Source organism: Brachyhypopomus gauderio, chromosome 12 (genome assembly GCF_052324685.1).
Source record: "Brachyhypopomus gauderio isolate BG-103 chromosome 12, BGAUD_0.2, whole genome shotgun sequence".
NCBI lineage: Eukaryota > Metazoa > Chordata > Actinopteri > Gymnotiformes > Hypopomidae > Brachyhypopomus > Brachyhypopomus gauderio.
Window position 1 is genome coordinate 16,708,663 of NC_135222.1, and position 22,219 is coordinate 16,730,881.

At 39.3% G+C, this 22,219-nt stretch overlaps 1 protein-coding gene across 1 annotated transcript; it reads right to left on the reverse strand.

Moving 5' to 3' along the window:
- Window positions 1–614: 614 nt before the first annotated feature.
- Window positions 615–12,982, reverse strand: egln1b (egl-9 family hypoxia-inducible factor 1b). Its single transcript, XM_077023319.1, has 5 exons — window positions 11,945–12,982; window positions 2,655–2,774; window positions 1,768–1,904; window positions 1,564–1,631; window positions 615–1,371 (listed from the first exon to the last, which is right to left on the reverse strand). Exons 1-5 carry the CDS (start codon window positions 12,689–12,691, stop codon window positions 1,313–1,315), a joined length of 1,131 nt encoding a protein of 376 aa, XP_076879434.1. The 5' UTR covers window positions 12,692–12,982; the 3' UTR covers window positions 615–1,312.
- Window positions 12,983–22,219: the final 9,237 nt, after the last annotated feature.

A 22,219-nucleotide genomic window follows, 5' to 3' on the forward strand; every position in this document is an offset into this window, starting at 1 on the left:
GAGGCTTTAGGGTAAGCGTTTAGTGTTTATCTCCTGTGAAGTTTCTTTTGTCTTTATTTTGTCTCAGGGAATATCCAGAGTATTCTACTGTCATCCTCAGCCTGGTCATTAGGTGTTTAAAACTAGATTTCTGTATAGCTTTGTGACAGCTAGTATTGTACAAATAGGTGAACTATACTGAATTCAATATCAGTGTTTAGGTACTTGCAAATAAAATATTTAGGATGTCAGCAGGTTGAGTAAAAAAAATAGCAAGTAGCCTATCAATAAATCTTATTAACATCTCAAATAGTATAAGCAGTACAGTTAAATACTCTTATTTACATTCAGAAATACTTTATTCATGAATTGTTAATCCTTTATGAGAATTTATGAGTTATACATTGTGTACCTATAACCTATGCAAGTCAATTTTTTTTAAAGCACTGATACATTATCCTTACATTTTTTTTGTTTCTAAAATCATGCCTGAAGAGCATACAGACAGGAACTGTAACTCCAGAAACTGTTCTTGAGTTCAGAATTAGCTGTTATACATGTTACACAGATCAGGATAAGTTCATGTTATTCACATCAAATGACACAGCTACAGTTATGTAGATAGTCATCAAAGCTCCATTTAATATTTTTATTCAAATCTGCAGGACAAGTGGGGTGTGGCAGTTTGGATTTTTTGACAAACATGAGAATGTCTGCAACAGCAGACAAATATGGCATCACTGGTAAAGTCATTCCAGCAACCAGTGCAAGACAGGAAAAAAAAAAACATGATCACCTTTCATACAACCTCAATGAACAGGTGCAAATGTAGGCTTGCAAACAAAAACAGCAATGACAGTAGCTATCTGAGTTAAACAAACATCATATAACTTTAAAGTAGCATGTGTGTACTCTATGGTATGCTAAGCAGACTGTACCTTTTTCTTTTTTTTCTTTCTTTTTTTTAAAGAGTATAAGCAAGTGATTATGAATCCAACCATTTTTCTACATCAAGCACAAACACACTTGCTTAGTTTCAGTGCTTCAGTACTCCTGTATGGCACAGCATCCTTTGTAAAGAAAAACACAGCGCCTGGTTAATGCACTGCCCCTGCAGCCCAGGGCCTTCCATTCAGCACATTCAGTGTCATTAGGAGAAGCATCTGTACATGGATGTAAAACAGAAAAAGAAAAAAAAAACAGCACGGCAATTTGTCTTCCCTGCAATCATCCCTTCTTTAACAGCAACAACAGGCAACAACGTTCTGGAGAGTCACACCTCCACCTTCCTCTATGTCTTTATATACATTAGCTGGGTTTGTTCACCCTTCCCTCATTGGTTTGCCTCAGATGGCCTGTTCAAATCCACTTTCACTCCTTTTTCTCCAGCACCTGAAAAAGAGACAAAGAAATTCACAGAGATGTAAAACTGCAGCCTTTATATTACAGATACTACATATGTAGTATTCTACAACTTTCAAAATAAGAAAAACATGAAACGTGGGAGATGTGAAGAGACAATATCCAGAAATAGGAACACGAATTCAAACATCTTAAACAACTGGTCCCTCTTGGATGTCTTACTGGTTAAGTACTTCTCTTTGGCCCGGGCTCGTTCTTCAGCATCAAAATACCACACAGTAATAGCATATCTGCAGACACACACAATACAGCCATTACATCTTCACAGATCACAGTTTGTTTTGTATTATGTTTTAGCACCTACTGATACAATGATAGATACATCAGTGCATCAGTGTGTAATGTTAGGGCATTCCCCACACTGACCGGGTGCTGTAAGCAGGCTGGACCTCATGCGGGTTCCGTCTGTCAGACCAAAAGAACAGAAGTCTGTCTAACAGAGGCTCAATGTCAGCAAACTGAGCTTTACCTTCTGGAAAGATCCTTAAAACACCACCATGTTCCTTTGGTTAAAAAGAAAAAAGATCAAGAGATTATGATATGTATTTACTTGTTTGCTTAGACATTGAATTCCAAAACAGTTGTAGCATTCACATTATCCTTCACATTCATTACTATTACCTCGCACACACCCTGACAATGACTATCCCCCCTCCCCCAGTGTATTAATCACCAACCAATGTATTAATCACCAGTAAAGGGGACATTTTAATCATCAAGCTTTCATGTGAAGTTCAGTCAATTTTGCATTAGTAATAAAACGTTTCATTTGTCATGGCTACTCAGTGCCTTATGTTTAGTGAAGTAAGATGGCTATTTATGTGATTTTTGTGGCTTAAACTGTTTAAAATTACTGTATTGTGACATATTTGCCAACTTCCACTAGACAGCTGCCAACAGGCTCCACTGACTCCCTTTGGCACATGCCTCTTCTGCCTGCTCTCAAGCACACTTCTAAACCTTTAGTGACATTCAAACAGGCCTAAATCATATATCTTGCCTCTCTCACCCATTTCACCCTTTTTTGCACCCATTTAGGACCCCTTTCACACTAGACGCTCATTAATGCTGATTTCAGCAACAGAATGTTTTTCACCAACAACATCTGATTTAGATTTCAGAAGATCATCCAAAACAAATACTGATTTAAAATACTTTCAAAAGTCTGAAAAAGCTCCAAGTTCTTTGAGACATCTGTACCATGGTTAGTTTTCCTAACTTTGAGATCCCTGTACCATGATAAGTTTGCTTACCTTGGCATTCCAACCTTTATTTAAGTAGTAAATGCATGTGACGCATCTTCCATCGCCGTTAGGGTTGTCCACATGCCGCACATATCCAGTGCCGTTACCAGGGTAACAGGCAACCATTGCCTGGAAGAAACAAAGAGCTGCCTTAGTCAGCATTTGGCAAGTATTTGGGTTTTTTTTTTAAGAGTATTAATGTTAAACTTAATTGTAATAACCTGCTGAAATAGTTGGCCTGCTGCATTAGTTTATCATCTTTATTTCATTCTCAAAAAACCTTCCAATGTCAAAAAACTCATTTTGTATTCAACACTGGCCTAATGCCAATGGTGTTCTATTGCTACACTGGCCTAATGCCAATGGTGTTCTATTGCTACACTGGCCTAATGCCAATGGTGTTCTATATATACACTGGCTTAATTCCAATGGTGTTCCATAGCTACACTGGCCTAATGCCAATGGTGTTCTATATATACATTGGCCTAATCCCAATAGTGTTCTATATATACACTGGCCTAATCCCAATGGTGTTCTATAGCTACACTGGCCTAATCCCAATGGTGTTCTATATATACACTGGCCTAATCCCAATAGTGTTCTATATATACACTGGCCTAATCCCAAAAGTGTTCTATACATACACAGGCCTAATCCCAATAGTGTTCTATATATACACTGGCCTAATTCCAATGGTGTTCTATAGCTACACTGGCCTAATCCAAATAGTGTTCTATATGTACACTGGCCTAATCCCAATGGTGTTCTATAGCTACACTGGCCTAATCCAAATAGTGTTCTATATGTACACTGGCCTAATCCCAATGGTGTTCTATAGCTACACTGGCCTAATCCCAGTGGTGTTCTAGAACTCGGGACACAAATTCATGTACATGTATCAGTAAATTAGAGAATACAGCCTAGTCAAGAAAGACCAGTTATTGCTAAAATGAATTTGCCAAAATTTTATTCTCATCATTGTAAAGAAGCTCTCATAACATGCACAGCGTAACCATAAATACAAAACTGCTAAAATTCAGCTAAAATTTTTATACTTGTAGCTAGCTTTCATTATTATTTGATTGCCTGGCCAACTGGGCCATGAAACCAAGCAGATGCAAGTACAGGGCCAAGTTATGCAGTAATGATGACAGGGCTTCACAGCAAGCTGCTTTTGTCATTACTGACTGTTCAGCTCATTACTGTATAGATCCACCCTAACCCCAGCCCTACAGCCTGAAAAGGACCTAATTATATATGTAAAATTTCTATTCATTTTAGTTGACAGGGCTGAAATTAAACACAAAGCAGAATTTAAACACAAGATGTAGTATTGTAATATAATTGTGTTATAAATTATGAATGTGTTCAAGAACAAGAATAAGAGCAAACAAAAGAGATCAAATGTGAGTAAATGTGGCTGCAAGCCAGAAGAAAAAGGCAGTGGGCGCTGACGCCACCCTATACATTTATGTGGTCTTTAAGTGAGGAGACACAACAGCCAGTCATTCAGCAGCACTTTAAAGACAGATGGCTGCATGCGTCAGAGACATGGCCCTGGCATGAGCGCCACTGGATAGGAAAACAACCAGGTGAAAGGGGCCACATTACACATCCTTTTTTCAACACAACTGTGAAATTGTAGACACACCAAAATTCATGCGCTGGTACCCAAACGAACTACTCCTTTTAGATCCAAATTTCTCTTTAAAAATTACATTAACTAATGCCATTTTATATCAAAGTTTCATAATTTGTCTATAAAGATTAGCTAATTACTTTAAAAGTAGTATCTGTGACCTTTCAATAGCATTAGTTCTCACTAGTAGATAAAATACATTAGCTAGAACAGTACATTGTTTTAGCAAGTAAAATCAACATTTATCCATATTTGGATTGTGGAGTCTGTGAATAGGAAACCATAGTTAGCTAGCTCGGAGGCAAACTACACAAGAGAGTCAAGGTGTTTAACTAGTTAGATTGCTCAAATTGCTAATGGTGTTCAGAAACTAAAAATATTCAGATGAACACCCAACTTGTGCAGGCACTTCTGGGGCCTGTCTCAGAACTGGGTTTCCTAAATAAGTTTCCGTTTCACAAAACCTAACATTAACTTATTTTGTCAAGGGGACTAGCAACTTTGATGGTCAATGCAGCTCTAGCTACTTTACTCTAAATTAAGTATTAATAATCAATCTGCATGCATATAAGAGTCATATTTGTGATAGCCAATAATTGAGCTACACATTAACATAAACTACTATAGCCAGTAGTTAACTTCCAGATTGTTTACTGATTCTGTATATCCTGGATTAAAGTAATTTTATAACACTGAAAGCCGAGCTCATGAATACTGCTCCCCAAACAGTTTTTACAGAAATACTGATAAAATCTTAGAGGATGTTTCTCAATATGCATTCCTGTGAACACACTTGATGTCACCTTCGATTTCCTGGCCAATACTCAAGTTCCCACAATTGTTCTGGTTCTGCCTCAAATATCAAGGATGCTGACAATGAAAACTTAAACTGTGATGGCATTGTAGATATATGAACTTCTTACAACTTATTTTAACTGGTTACTGGTTAGCTACAATTACTACAAATATATGCCATTCTCTAGTAATTGCAACTAGTTCTGCAACTAAATTCTGACTAGTAAGAATTTTATATAAATTATGTGATTTAAGTAAATTAATTAGATTTAATTATGTTGATTATGTAGCCTCTTTTGAAAACTAGCTAGGCAATGCTCTTGTTAGGACATTATATGAACTAAAGTCCTGTAAATGTAACTGTGACGCTGGGTGCGAGGCGAAGGACGAGACACAGATCCTTGCTTTAGCAAATGTCACGTTTATTGACTACAACTATTGCGCAATACAGCGCACGTAAAACAGACACTCACACTGAAACGTGTAGACTTTAGACAACGACGAGCACAAGACACTGCGCGAACGCACATTAAATAGACAGACCACATCAACCCCACGTGATGACGAGACGAGCCACAGGTGAGACGGATAATGACAAGACGCACCCGAACCCACGGAGCTACACTGACGCAGACGAATAGACGCAGACCACGTTAACACACGCCCCAAAGGAAGGGTTCGGGGACCGTAACGTGACAGTAACCATGTTACTAGTAATACATTTTCAAAGAGCACAAGAAAGAAACTGTGCTGTTGTTAAATTCCAAAAAAGTGATTCATGAGCTTCATAAAGTAGTCATGTCCAAAATATTTTCTGATTTAACATTGTGCAGTACAAACCAAATCAGCCCAAAATAAAATGAATCAAAAGTATCACACCAGGTACGTTGTGATAAAATGACATTACTGAGCTCATTTTCAGGCTCAACAACAAGTTTAATGTAAATATTTACAAAGAGTCGTCAGAAGACCATTTTACAGCCAGTCAAACCTAAGTTAGAAATAACTAAGCATTACTAATAGTCTAAACCAAGATATGAATATTTATTGCTAATATGTTAACTAGTCAAAATCAGTGTAACTACATAAAATTACTATTTAAATGTCAAAATTAAATGTACATTAGTTTTACTATAAATAAGTAACATTTTATTTTAAATGAATGGTACTAATATTCATATTTATATTAGTTTTATTAATATTACTAATCAAAAGTACATTTGGAGTATTTCCTCATGGCACTATTAATAATTTGTGAACTGGAATTCATACCAGTGAAAATGTTACAAGTCTATTGTTAGTGTTATTTTGTTATGATGACCCCATTGTTAGTGTTATTTTAAGAGAGGTTTGCCATGTGCGTGTGCCCATGTCCCAGAGGTAAAACGGTGTTATACTACAGGATGTTGCACACATTACTGATATTATGGCAGTGAATAATGATCAGCTTTCATAAATCATAAATCTGTTTCTGTAATCTGACTAATTCAGCACTATTCTAATCACGTGTCCTCCTTCGTGTGTGCTATGTGACCAACAACATTCCGTCAGCCCTCAAGGCAAAGACTGCTGAACTGATATAACCTTGCCTGCTGGAGCTCAGCCAGACAGGCTGTATTTGAGTCCTGTGCTACGTGCAGAGCGTGAGGCAGTCATGCTCCTCCAGTAGCCCAACTCTGGCATACACAGCTCTTCACACAACACCAGAACACACATCTGCCATGGCCACAGCACAGAGTAGGGAATGGGGGTGATCACCAATGGATTCACATACAGCTAACAAACAACCTGTGAACATACAGGATTTTATTTTAAGTCACCAACACAAGGGATAACACAATTATTTGTGTATTAATTGCCCTTTACATTGTTTGCCTTGTTTCCTGCACACACAACGCACCCTCACACTCTCATGGATTTGACATGTTCTTCACTACACAACCAAACACGCTTATTGAGCACGTTTTGGCAGGAACCTTTAGCACATTGGCTTAAGAATAAAACTGACAAAAAGTATGCATTTCCAGCAAAACTGACGTCTACATGCAGGGTACAGCCAGTTATAAACTTTATTATTAATTTGGTTGCACACATTGCAACCATTACAGCGATCTACGTAACCCAAGTGAACTGCCTAACCCAGCCTGACTGTGTGCACAAGCCAGTGCTTCATCTGTGCTGGGTCCTGCTGGAATGAGAGCCAGCTCTGCTCACATTTGGTGTGCTTGCATTCCTTATTTATGTGGCTCCTGCACCTTTGTTTAAATAATGTATGCAACAAACCAATTTTTTAATTAAATTGTACTACCTATTTGTATGCAAGTTCCTCGATGGCAAGGTTTGGGAAAGTATGTGTGTTATTTTTTGGTGTTTATTCACGCTGTGTGCCTGTTGGGCCGGTTGTGCCTGTTGGGCCTCTTGGGTTCTGGGATCTCATCATGTCTCACTGGCTCATTCAAAATCATTCTAATTATGATATATTTAGGAAAAAAATTAGGGTTTATGTCTGGAGACTGGCTTGGCCACTCCAGAACCTTGATATGCTTCTTACGGAAATACTCTTTGGTTATCTTAGCTGTGTGCTTTGGGTCATTGTCGTGTTGAAAACTCCAGCCACGACCCATCTTCAGTCCTCTAAATGAGGGAAGGAGGTTGTTCCCCAAAATCTCACAATACATGGCCCCGGTCATCCTCTCCTTAATACAGTGCAGTCGTCCTGTCCTATGTGCAGAAAAACACCCCAAAGCATGATGCTTCCACCACCATGCTTCTCAGTAGGGATGGTGTCCCACAGAACTGACCACAGAACTTTCTCCCATGGCTCCTCCTCCTCTTTAAACTATGACGTCTTGGTGTATTACCCACAGTAACCTTGGAAACAGTGGTGCCAGCTCTCTTCAGGTCATTGACCATTGGTCAGCTCCTCCCATGTAGTTCTGGGCTGATTCCTCACCTTTCTTAGGATTATTACTACACCATGAGGTGAGATTTTGCATGGAGCACCAGTCAGAGGGAGATTGACAGTCATGTTTGTGTAGGGTGGACATGTGTCCATGCAGCTAACAACCTCAAATAGGTGCTTCTCATTTAGAATAATGAGTGGAGTGAACATGTGAACATGCACCTAAGATGAAAAATTCAGACACCTCCTAAGTGGGAGAACTTGCAAAGTCACAGGGTGTTCAAATACATATTCTATACTTACAATTACATAAACAATAATTATATATTGTCAAAAATTATAAATAGCTGTGTTTTTGTTAAAACAAACAGGAATAAAAAAAAACAGAATGCAAACATCATGTGATGGGATATTTCATAAAGGAGAATTGGCAACTATTCAGAGATCTGCTTGTATGGAATATTGTGAATTTGTCCTCAGTTTGGTACTCCACTGTCCTCGGTTTACAGTATTAATGTCTTTTTTTGCCACTTGAACCCTTTCTTATGATATTGCATAGAAAGCAAAGATTTAAAAAACCCATACAATTTCTGTACATTTTTGCATCTTTCCATGGCATTTACATTTTTTCTTTCTGTCCAAAGCTTCATACATCAGCAGTAACACTGAAGGTAGGTTCTATCTATTAATCACATATTGATGATGTTTCAACTTTCAAAATTTTAATACAATTCTAAGCCTTTATAAAAGCATTGAATGCCCCCTGCCAAAATCAGTGTAAAGCAATTTGGAAGGTTTCATGTAATGATGAAGAAAAGAAAAAGAACAGAGTGATGAAGAGGATATGAAGATCAGAAGAAGGTGAGAAGATCAGGAGAAGATGAGATACAGGATGCAGAGACGTGGTGATGGGCGACTTCAGGGACAGTTATGCTGGAATTGCTCCACCCACATTCAAATGAACAATCTGCATTCAAGTTTACTTTAAAATAAACAATTGTGAAAGGAGAAGCAAAACACAGGCAGATGGAGTCAAAACACACACACATATATATATGGTGAATACTGAACTACTAGGCCTAATGATGATATTGATTTATTTGCTTTTTGTTTTTTTTTTATGTTGTCAGGTATATAGCCTATGGCTATACCAAACACTGCATTTTCATTTTTCTTTCGACACTTATTATGCATTTCATGAAGAAATAAATCCAAACTGAACATGTGTTTCCCTTTTTTGCCATTTAATTTCAGCTATGACCATGAAATACTTTCACGGCATGTTTTAATTTTCTGTTTATATGTTGGCATAAATGGGAGCCTTTTTCCATATTTTCCATACATACATGGAAACAAAATGATTAAGGGATTTTTCTTTTTCATTGTTTTAATTATAACATTCTTTCTGACCAGACATACCTCCCATATCTATACAGAAAAAAATGTTTGTTGTATGTTATGTGGTGTATGTGTTATTATAATATTAAGTTTATCTTAGGATGCATCGTGTGTGTTAATACAATATTTGCCATAATATTATGTTTAATTTAGGGATGTACATCAAATATAGTATGTAAAGTGAGTGCAATTGTGGGGCAGACAATCTCCTATGGTAAAACCCAGGGTCGGAAGTATAGGTAAGAAGTAAAGCCATTTATCACAAATATGTAGGTCATTTTTAATCTATTATAAATATAATCTATTGAATAACTGCCCGAGAAAAAATTACCACTCCTTAGGAGTAACAATGAGTTTACTCCTGTCTTGAGCATTGAAATCTTAGAGATATCCAGCATACTTATCTAGCAAAAACACCTCTTCAGTATTTTTTTTCTTATACGTGGATTTGAACCAAATTCCTCCATTTGTTATACTAATAAGCTAAACTCACAAGGATCCAGATACCTCCTACTAGTTCCTCATAATTACATTAATAGACTAGAAAGGTGAAAATTTATGAAATCTATGTAATGTAATCAGATCCATTTTAGTCTCATACACTAAAATGTAAAAAAAGTCTGGTTGACTCATTTAGACAAAGACCCAGAAAGACCTTGCATGATTAATCATACAACAGGCACAACACTGCTTGTTAACAAATACCATAATTATGAAAGAGAAAATCATAAATAAGAATAGTGACACTGACATGCATAAAAGGAAAACTAAAAACACTGGCTCTGCCTGTCATCACTAATGTCTACTAAAAAAAAATGTAAATGTGCCATATTTTGTCAATTGTGATTTTTACACCGCAATCGAAATTTGTCCTCCGCTTTTAACCCATCTGTGCAGTTAGAACACACACACACACACACACACACACTAGTGATTACTAGGGGGCTGTGGATCACACGTGCCCAGAGCGGTGGGCAGCCCTAGCACGGCGCCCGGGGAGCAGTTGGGGTTAGGTGCCTTGCTCAAGGGCACCTCAGTTATGGCCTCAGGTCTGGGAATCGAACCCACGGCCCTCCGGTCACAAGACCAGTTCCCTACCTCCAGGCCATGACTGCCCCACTGGGAACCTATTAAATGTTCTTGATGTTCCCCACATGACCCCAGAACTGAAAGGGCACTTGTCCATTTCACTCTGCATTTAAACTATTTTTTCATAGTGTGTTCAGTCATGAATGAACTACAGACTGCATAAGTTGGCACAACTTATGCAGTCTGTAGTTCATTCATTTGAGGCCAGTTGTCCAGCTTGGTAGTTCTGAAACCTCTCATTCTGATTCAAGGGAGAATTTTAGAACTGAAGTCTGATGAAACAATATTGATTTTTTAAAAGAAATCTTAAAAGATGACACTTGGAAAAGGAAAGAAAATCAGACATGGTTACCAGCACCATGATTGGATAGTTTACAGTTAATAAATAACAAATGAATTCCAATTCCAAGTCATATATAGAAATCTTACAGCAGACTTACATTTGTTTGCTAACTACCTCTATAGGATTTAAATATCTCCATCAACAATAAATATAACAAGTCATTTAATACATTTACCAGTTACAATAAAATAAACAATCACATTGTCACCATTGTGTAGCAGTTAGGTTGCACAAGCTAGATACAAGGTGAGTAGTTCATAGCTGGCAAATAAACATATCATAAATATCTAATTTTCCATAATCAGATATTACCATAAAAATATTTTTATCACTTGCAGTGGGTACAAAACTGCATGGAGATCAAATACGGACAAACTTATCAATAATCTGCTGATGTGAGTGTGTTTTTCCCCCCAAATGATTAACAAATCAACTAGTTAACAAACACTGATGCCTGCTCTACTTTGACAGACATCATAGAAATGTAAAATGGATTCAATTTAGTACTCATCATCATAGTCTATCTACAAGTTAAATAACTGTACCTTTTCAGCCTCCATATTGGAATAGAAAAAAATCACTGGGAATACTGGATTTGGCCACATGGCAAATTTAAAGTGCAGTGTGAACACAGCCGATGTGAACACAGATATTGTGTGTTTCACAGATGCACTCTAGGGTTAAATTTCACACACATATAATAAAGTGCTGTAGGTACCCTAGCTTTACAACAGCTGTCACAGTTCATCATAATATTGTGAAGTCAGTCTCTATGTGACTTGCATATCCTAAACCACCCTTTTAGAAATGCTCATATAAACAAACAGCTTAGTGAAATTTGTTAAATGAAACCTTTAGAAATAAAAAAACAGACCGTATTACTGTACTGTACTATTTCATCTTTTATACTTTTATAGTTTTTATTCTTATACTACTTATATAGACGTAAATATCTTTATAACGTTGTATATTACATTTGAACTAGTGTTGTGATATTTTGATATTTGTTCATTTTTATTCAAACAAGTTGTAGTTTATATGAATGTTTAAGATTTATTTAAGAAAAGCAAATTTGGGGATGCGTGTTCAACACTCACTGTTAAATATAAAGAGAACCGTGCGGAGTTACTTACTTTCGTCCTTCCGTTTATTCTGTAGTTGCCCAGTTTACCATTACAGTGTCGGACGAGATCGTCCATGCGACTCAACAGAACCGCAATTTTCTCGCATCCAGGTTCCTTTCCCTCGATCCAAGTAATTTCATCACCTCTTATGTCTTTAGGTGAATCACTTCTTTGACTGACTAGCTGTCCGTCGGTAAATTCTCCAGTTAAATAGAGAGCACGGACCTCTTCCACGATTCGGAGTCCAAGATCCTCTCCGAGAAAGTTGTCAACAATACAGATACCGTGTTTGTTCATGCACGGCACGATGTATTCAGTGGCCAGTTTTTGGGGGACAGACCGTGTTTGTCCGTTTGTTTTCTTGTTAGAAATCCCGTCCCCAGGTTTCATGGTGTCACATGCAGTTTTAGTGCCAGGAGCAGGCTTGATCGGATCTGTCGGTGTGGGGAGCCCTGTTTGAGCGGGGTGTTGGTGCGACGTTGTCTCGCTGCTCTCCTGGAGGATCCGCCGCGGTTCCGTGTCCTTCCTGCCGTTATCTGGGCGAGACTGCGACGGCTCTGTCTGCGGGCCTTTTTCGGCCTCTTTACAAACCTGCTTGTGTTTCTTCCAGTCCTGTCTCTGGTGTTCCTTGCTACAATAAAAAGAGCTGCGACATCGTCCACACTTCATCAGATTCTCCATCTTCCCACAAAGCTCACAATACTGCCGATCTCGGTCCAAATCAGCCATGGCACCGCGTCCTGTGTTTTTCTCCATGCCTCGACGGAGCCGTGGGCCCTAGATCAACCACGGTCCCCTCCTCGGCACACCACGCAAGTTTGAAAGTCGGGAAAGCGAAATACAAGTCGACGGCGTATCTTCACCTTCGGCGCGAGGTCTCATCGCAATCACCCTATTGTCCATTTACTGAGTTTAAAAGTCAAAAACGAGTGGCCCTCACGTTTCTGCCGAGTTCCCGCAGGTTTACTGCTGGCTCTATGCAGACACATGGCGCCGGCGTCCTTTTCTTCTCAGAACTCTCCACACGTCCGCCTGGACCCGGCCCCGTGACGTCACTCAGCCAGGGCAGGACCGCCATGTAACTTTGCAGGGTTTTTGAATCGATGGCGTAACATGTATCATGTGAGATTCGCTATGTCGCAATTTCAGAAGGAAAACACAAATGCAGTTTCGACTGATAGCTCCAACATGTTTAAAATTGAGATTATTGTACTTAATATGCAGGCTATTTTAACACTTCTTTACGTAATTCTGATTCATTTCCAGGAAAATGAGTGAAAAGACACGGAAGATTCCAGTTTCATTTCACTGAACATGGCTATGTCAGAGAACGTTGTTTTATTTATTTACTTTGAAGAGTGAATTCACATGAAGGTCACATTAATGTAAAGTTTTCGTATTATCAATGACGTTTTTCTGCTTCTGACTGCCGATAGCCCCTAACTCTTTGTTTATTGACAAATGATTATAGAATATATAAAGGGTTATAGAAAAGGTTAACATTACTAAATTGTCATTGAAGCAATAAATAATGAAACTCTGGCAAATGGGTATTATATAATTGATATCACCCATGTGCTTGTTTAGGGGCAATAATACATATTAATAAACATATATTAGGATATACTACTAATTAATATATTTATTAAATAAGTATTAGATTGCTGAAGAAATGTCTTTAGTGTTCATTAAATGCTCAAAATGCACAAACTGGTGTAAAAATTTAAATGCAAGTCAACTTTAAAATATATACAGTATATATATGTATGTATACAGTGAGGAAAATATGTATTTGTACACCCTGCAACTTTGCAAGTTCTCCCACTTAGAAATCATGGAGGGGTCTGACATTTTATGTGCATGTCCACAGTGAGAGACACAATAAAAAAATCCAATACAAAAATACAATGTATGATTTTTAAAATAATTTATTTGTGTGTTACTGCAGCAAATATGTATTTTAACACCCATGAAAATCAATGTTAATATTTGGTACAAAAGTAGCCTTTGTTTGCAATTACAGAGATCAAAGTTTCCCGTAGTTTTTCACCAGGTTTGCACACACTGCAGCAGGGATTTGGCCCATTCCTCCTCACAGATCTTCTCCAGATCAGCCAGGTATCTGGGCTGTCACTGAGAAACAGAATTTGAGCTCCCTCCAAAGACTTTCTATAGGGTTTAGGTCTGGAGACTGGCTAGGCCACTCCAGAACCTTGATATGCTTCTTACGGAGCCATTCTTTGGTTATCTTGGCTGTGTGCTTTGGGTCATTGTCATGTTTAAAAATCCAGCCATGATCCATCGTCAGTGCTCTAACTGAGGGAAGGAGGTTGTTCCCCAAAATCTCACAATACATGGCCTCAGTCCTTCTCTCCTCAATACTGTGCAGTCGTCCTGTCCCATGTGCAGAAAAAAACACCCCCATGCTTCACAGTAGGGATGGTGTTTTTGGGATACTACTCATCATTCTTTGTCCACCAGACACAGCACGTGGAATTAAGACCAAAATGTTCTATTTTGGTCTCATCTGACTACAGAACTTTCTCCCATGTCTCCTCTGGATCATCCAAATGGTCATGGGCAAATTTAAGATGGGCCTGGATGTGTGCTGATTTAAGCATTGCAACCTTCCATGTCATGCATGACTTTAAACTATGAGGTCTTAGTGTAGTTACCCACAGTAATCTTGGAAACAGTGGTGCCAACTCTCTTCAGGTCATTGACCAGCTACTTCCATGTAGTTCTGGGCTGATTCCTCACCTCTCTTAGAATCATTGCTATGCCACGAGGTGAGATCTTGCATGGAGCTCCAGTCGGAGGGAGATTGACAGTCAAGTTTAGCTTCTTCCATTTTCTAATAATTGCTCCAACAATTTATCTTTTTTTCACCAAGCTGTTTGGCAATTGCCTGTAGCTTTTTCCAGCCTTGTGGAGGTCTACAAGTTTGTCTCTGGTGTCTTTGGACAGCTCTTTGGTCTTAGCCATGTTAGTAGTTGGAGTCTTACTGATTGTGTGGGGTGGACAAACAGGTGCTTTTAATTTAAAATGTGGAGTGGAGGTGGACTTTTTAGAGGCAGACTAATTGGTCTTTGAGGGCCAGAATTTTTGCTGATGGGCAGGTGTTCAAACGTACTTATTTGCAGCACTAACACACTGCTAAATTATTTTTTAAATCATACATAGTGATTTCCGGATTTTTAGATTATGTCTCACAGTGGACATGCACCTAAGATGAAAATGTCAGACCCCTCCATGATTTCTAAGTGGGAGAAATTGTAAAGTCGCAGGGTGTTCAAATACATATTTTCCTCACTGTATTTTGTAGTCCATCATCCATCAAAGTCCAATCCTTGATCCACAAATGTTATTACTATTGCTGTCAAATCCAGGTGCCGCGATTAAAAGTCCTCACCAGGATTTTGCTCAAGCTTGCTAGATTTTCTAATTAGCAATCCAGGTAAAATGAGTGGAATCAACACAATCCAGGAAGCCTGAGCAAAATCCTGGTGAGGACTTTTAATCGCGGCACCTGGAATTGACAGCACTAGTTATTACATGTTGAGCATATCCAGTCTGGGTTTATGGGAAGTGACATGGCTATGTGTCTCCCCACTCTTTTTTGCTCTTTGCTCTCTTCATATTCCTCACTGCTTCTAGCTGTTGTATTCCTGTCTGGCGGAGCTGTCAACATCTGCCAGATAAAGAGATCAATTTGGCATTTCCTTAGAGATGCTTTCCAATTGGTCTTTGTACCGTTTGCACTCAGTGCAGTTGATGTTGGGTGATTGTAGCCTCTATGTTCTTACAGTTAGTCCTAGCAAGCATTTCAAATTGAGGTACGTTGCAAGCACTTTATGTGGAAACTCTCAGAAGACGTTGCAAGCAATTTATGTGGAAGCTCTTCTTCCACATAAAGCTGCAATCTTAAATGCCGGCTAAATATAACCCAGACCTCACAGCTGTATAAGAGAATAGTGACACAGAAAGCCTTATAAATGGCAGTTTTAGTATACAGACTTATGTCCAAGTTTGCCAAAGGCCATGGCAATATAATATATATATTAGTGGTGGGACTTTAACACGTTAATTTCGATTAATTAATTACAGGAAAATTAACTAACTAAAAAAATTTTTGCACCGTGGAATGTTTCTCAGTGCACGAGTTCCAGGCATACAGATTATATGGACGCACAATAAGGTGAGCTTGATGGAGATGACTGAAGAGGCTACGCTGGTGGATGGGAAATTTAAATATAAGAAACTTCCAGATGGAAGTACAAACACAAATATTGTTATTTGCACTTTATGCAGGAAAGAGTTCGCTTATCACAGGAGCACTTGCACCCTTTGTTACCACCTCAACGCGAAACATGTTGGGGCTAACGCGCAGGTCAGTAATGATAACTTAGCTGCTAAATGTATTCCAAGTACGATAGGGTGACCAAACGTCCGTATTTCCCCTGACATGTCCGTATTTCACATCCTGTCCCTGGCGTCCCCGGGTTTTTTTTAAATGAGGAAATGTCCTGGTCTTCATTGGACCATTAAGACTGGATTAAACTTTCGCGAGTGACCGTAGCGCGCGACGCCGCACACCTCGCGCGAGCGGCGGAGGCGTTTAAACTTGACGTCATATTATTTGCAGAGTTGTTCGCTCTCTGTGGTCAAAGATAAAGGCTTACAAGAAGCGCTGCACATTGCATCAACTGATGCAAGTTACGAACTGCCGTCCAGAAAGACAATATCGAAGAAAATCCAGCAGCTCTATGAGGAAAGGGAAGTAAAACTGGTTATTGTGAAGAGCGCCACAAATGTGGCTCTGACTGGGGATCACTGGACCTCTGTTAGCAACAAGAATTATCTTGGTGTGACAGCTCATATTATAGATGATGAGTGGAAGATCCAGTCATTTGCTTTGAGCATGCAGAAGACCACTTCTAGGCACTATGGAGATGCCTGTGCCAGAGGCCTGGGAAATTAAAGAAAGTCTACCATCTAAAATGGTATTAAAAACATCTTCTTATTCGTCCAATATCCTGAGCAAAACTCCCAAAATTAAACAACATTTTTGGTCAGAATTTCCAGTGTTTTGCTCTTCTGTTTTCTGCACTCATCTATTGGTCTGTGTAGTAGACTGGTGGAAAAATAAACAAGATGTTGAAGTTTATGATTATGTTCATTGATTCATTCATCATTCAAAAATTAATTAATATTTCTCATGTTAAACACTGAAATGCGATTAAAATGCGATTAATTTAGATTAATTAATTACAAAGCTACATTAGGGGTGGGATGTGATGAGATTATATATATATATATATATATATATATATATATATATATATATATATATATATATACAGTGAGTCCAAGAAGTATTTGATCCCTTGCTGATTTTCTTCGTTGGCCCACTAATAAAGACATGATCATTCTATACTTTTAATGGTAGATGTATTCTTACATGGAGAGACAGAATATTAAAAAGAAAATCCAGAAAATAAATCTAAGGAATATATATTAATTGATTTGTATTTCATGGAGTGAAATAAGTATTTGATCCCTTAGTATTCATTAGCAGTTCTGGCTTTTACAGACCAGTTAGACACTCCCAATCAACTTGTTACCTGACCTGAAGCCACCTGTTCTCACTAATCACTTGTGTGAAAAACACCTGTCCACAGAATCAGACAGATCACACAGATTTCAAGTCTCCAACATGGGTAAAACCAAAGAGCTGTCACAGGACCTCAGAGTCAGAATTGTTGACCTTCACAAAGCTGGAATGGGCTACAAAAAGATTAGTAAGGTGTTGGATGTGAAAGTAACAACTATTGGTGCAATTATCAGAAAGTTTAAAGAGTATAACATGACAATCAACAGACCTCGGCCCGGTGCTCCAAAGAAGATTTCGCCTCGTGGGGTGGCAATGATGCTGAGAACGGTCAGAAATCATCCTGCAACCACTCGGCAGGAGTTAGCAAATGACCTGAAGGCAGCTGGGACCACAGTTTGCAATGAAACATTTGGCAACACTTTGCGCAACAATGGATTCACATCCTGCAGTGCCCGAAAGGTACCCCTGCTGAAGATAGCACATGTGGAGGCGCGCCTCAAGTATGCCAATGATCATTTGAAAGATGAACCAAGTTATTGGGAGAAGGTTTTGTGGTCAGACGAGACCAAAATTGAACTTTTTGGCCTCAACTCCACCCGCCATGTGTGGAGGAAGAAAAATGCTGCCTATGACCCCAAGAACACTGTGCCGACCGTCAAGCATGGAGGTGGAAGCATAATGTTTTGGGGGTGTTTCTCTGCCAAGGGTACAGGGCTACTACACCGCATCACTGGGAAGATGGATGGAGCCATGTACCGCACAATCCTGAGGAACAACCTCCTCCCCTCTGCCAGGGATCTGAAAATGGGCTGTGGTTGGGTCTTCCAACATGATAACAACCCTAAACATACAGCAAAGGCAACAAAGGATTGGCTCAAGAAACATCACATTAAGGTCATGGAGTGGCCCAGCCAGTCGCCAGACCTCAATCCGATCGAAAATCTATGGAGGGAGCTGAAGGTCAGAGTTGCCAAGCGACAGCCCACCAACCTTCATGATTTAGAGAGGATCTGCAAAGAAGAGTGGGCCAAAATTCCCCCTGGTGTGTGTGCTAACTACAACAAACGTCTCACCGCTGTGCTTGCAAACAAAGGCTTTGCCACTAAGTATTAAGTGTGTTTGGCAAGAGGGATCAAATACTTATTTTCCTCATTGAAATACAAATTAATTAAAATATATTTTTTAAAATTATATTCTGGATTATGTCTTGATATTCTGTCTCTCCATGTAAGAATACATCTACCATTAAAAGTATAGAATGATCATGTCTTTATTAGTGGGCCAATGAAGAAAATCAGCAAGGGATCAAATACTTCTTGTACTCACTGTATATATATATATCTCAAAAAAATAAAGGGAACACAATATAACCTAGTCAACCACACTTCTGTGAAACCAACCTGTTCAGTTAGAAAGCAACACTGATTGTGAATCAATTTCACCTGCTGTTGTGCAAATGGAATAGACAACAGGTAGAAATGAGAGGCAATTAGCAAGACCCCCCCCTATAAAGGAGTGGTTCTGCAGGTGGGGACCACAGACCACGTCTCAGTATCTATGCTTTCTGGCTGATGTTTTGGTCACTTTTGAATGTTGGTGGTCCTTTCACACTCGTGGTAGCATGAGACGGACTCTACAACCCACACAAGTGGCTCAGGTAGTGCAGCTCATCCAGGTTGGCACATCAATGCGAGCTGTGGCAAGAAGGTTTGCTGTGTCTGTCAGCGTAGTGTCCAGAGGCTGGAGGCGCTACCAGGAGACAGGCCAGTACACCAGGAGACATGGAGGAGGCCGTAGGAGGGCAACACAGTTCTGGAGGATCGCTACCTCCGCCTTTGTGCTAGAAGGAACAGGAGGAGCACTGCCAGAGCCCTGCAAAATGACCTCCAGCAGGCCACAAATGTGCATGTGTCTGCACAAACGGTTAGAAACCGACTCCATGAGGATGGTATGAGGGCCCGACGTCCACAGATGGGGGTTGTGCTCACAGCCCAACACCGTGCAGGACGCTTGGCATTTGCCAGAGAACACCAGGATTGGCAAATTCGCTTAATTTCGCTGGCGCCTTGTGCTCTTCACAGATGAAAGCAGGTTCACACTGAGCACGTGACAGACGTGACAGAGTCTGGAGACGCCGTGGAGAGCAATGTGCTGCCTGCAACATCCTTCAGCATGACCGGTTTGGCAGTGGGTCAGTAATGGTGTGGGGTGGCATTTCTTTAGAGCAGAGGTGGGACCAAGTCAGTGTTTTGCAAGTCTCAAGTAAGTCCAAGTCTTTATACCTCAAGTACCGAGTCAAGTCTCAAGCAAAGACACTCAAGTCAAGTCAAGTCTCGAGTCAAGACAGGCAATAATCAAGTCAAGTCCCAAGTCTGAAACTTGGAATTTCAAGTCCTTTCGAGTCTTTTTTTTTTTTTTTTACCAATGTTGCAGGTATATTTTAAATGTAAATAATAGACATGCGTTCTTTTTAAAATCTGTATTCTCCTCAAATCTTGATAAAACATGTGCAACTGAAAACACGAAGTATTAAAAAAAATTAAAATTACACCTCTTTATTGCACAGTTCAATTTGTTAAACTTAGCTGCAAAAATATTCATACTTTAAACTACAATTTTCCAGAAATAAATATTCTGTGAAAAAGTCATAAGTAGAACTCCATGTTCAAATAAAAAGTGCTGATATTTTCACAGTACAATACAAAGAACCATAACAGCATTTTCCCTCTCTTCTCTTATCTGGTTTCTTGGAGAACATGTGTGAGTGACACAAGACAAACAAATATAAGAACTGAACAATTAACAGGAATCTGCAACTTTAGACATTTCAGTAAACTATTCTGCATTGCATTTGCTGGCCAAAAGTCTGTATGTCATTTGTGCACGATGAATGATGTCCCCATAGCTGAAAACTCGCTCCACTTTTGTCAATATATTTTTTTCTCGACGTAGATGTCTTCAAATACATAATCCATGCTGAGATAGAACTGGATATTATGATGGTGACAGAGAGAGGCTCTCTTCCCCGAGTTCAGATACAGAACCCAGGGTTGCCAACTCTCACGCATTGAGCGTGAGACACACGCATTTGACCGTCTTCACACGCTCTCACGCCACACATCCGAATATCTCACGCCGGAAAAAAAATCTAGTTTATTTACCTCTGATCCACATCTATGATTCAATGAGTTACTAGTTCGCTCTGGCACCAACCACTGGCGATCGATCGATCGCGATATAATACTTAATTTGTGTCCATTTTACACCCCGCCCGGTAAAAATTTACGTTCGCCAACCCCCCATTTGATTGGTTGTGCTGCAGCCCATGCACACACACACGTACAGAGTGTGGAAAAGCAGAGGACTGGTCTGCGTCAGAAGGACGGAAATGAAATTAATGGGGCGCACTTTATAAATATTAATATGCGTTTTAAAATTTAGATTTGGGGTAAAAAAAATCAAGTCTTTGCAAGTAAACAGGTTCAAGTCCAATTCAAGTCCCAAGTTATTGGTGTAAAAGTCCAAGTCAAGTCTAAGTCTCTGAATATTTTTTCAAGTCAAGTCAAAAGTCTTAATATTAATGACTCGAGTCTGACTCGAGTCCAAGTCATGTGACTCGAGTCCCCACCTCTGCTTTAGAGGGCCGCACAACCCTCCATCAGAGGTAGCCTGACTGCCATTAGGTACCGAGATGAGATCCTCAGACCCCTTGTGAGACCATATGCTGGTGCGGTTGGCCATGGGTTCCTCCTAATGCAGGACAATGCTAGACCTCATGTGGCTGGAGTGTGTCAGCAGTTCCTGCAAGATGAAGGCATTGAAGCTATGGACTGGCCCGCCCGTTTCCCAGACCTGAATCCGATTGAGCACATCTGGGTCATCATGTCTCGCTCCATCCACCAACGTCACGTTGCACCACAAACTGTCCAGGAGTTGGCGGATGCTTTAGTCCAGGTCTGGGAGGAGATCCCTCTGGAGACCATCTGCCACCTCATCAGGAGCATGCCCAGGCGTTGTAGGGAGGTCATACAGGCACGTGGAGGCCACACACAATACTGAGCCTCATTTTGATTTGTTTTAAGGACATTACATCAAAGTTGGATCAGCCTGTAGTGTGTTTTTCCACTTTAATTTTGTGTGTTGCTCCAAATCCAGGCCTCCATTGGTTAATAAATTTGATTTCTATTGATGATTATTGTGTGATTTTGTTGTGTGCACATTCAACTTTGTACAGAACAAAGTATTTAATGAGAATATTTCATTCATTCAGATCTAGGATGTGTTGAGTGTTCCCTTTATTTTTTTGTGCAGTGTATATATAAGGGGTGGGACGCAATTTAATTGAAATTAATCACATTTTAATTGCATTTCAGTATTTAACATGAGAAATATTAATTTAAGTTTGAATGATGAATGAACCAATTAACATAATCATAAACTTCAACATCTTGTTTATTTTTCCACCAGTCTACCACACAGACCAATAGATGAGTGCAGAAAACAGAGTAAACAGTTTTCAGAACACTGGAAATTCTGACCAAAAAATGTTGTTTAATTTTGGGAGTTTTGCTCAGGATATATATATATATATATATATATATATATATATATATACTCACTTTTTGATACAGTGACGATTCTTTATACACGTGAAATCAATTTTTCTCTTA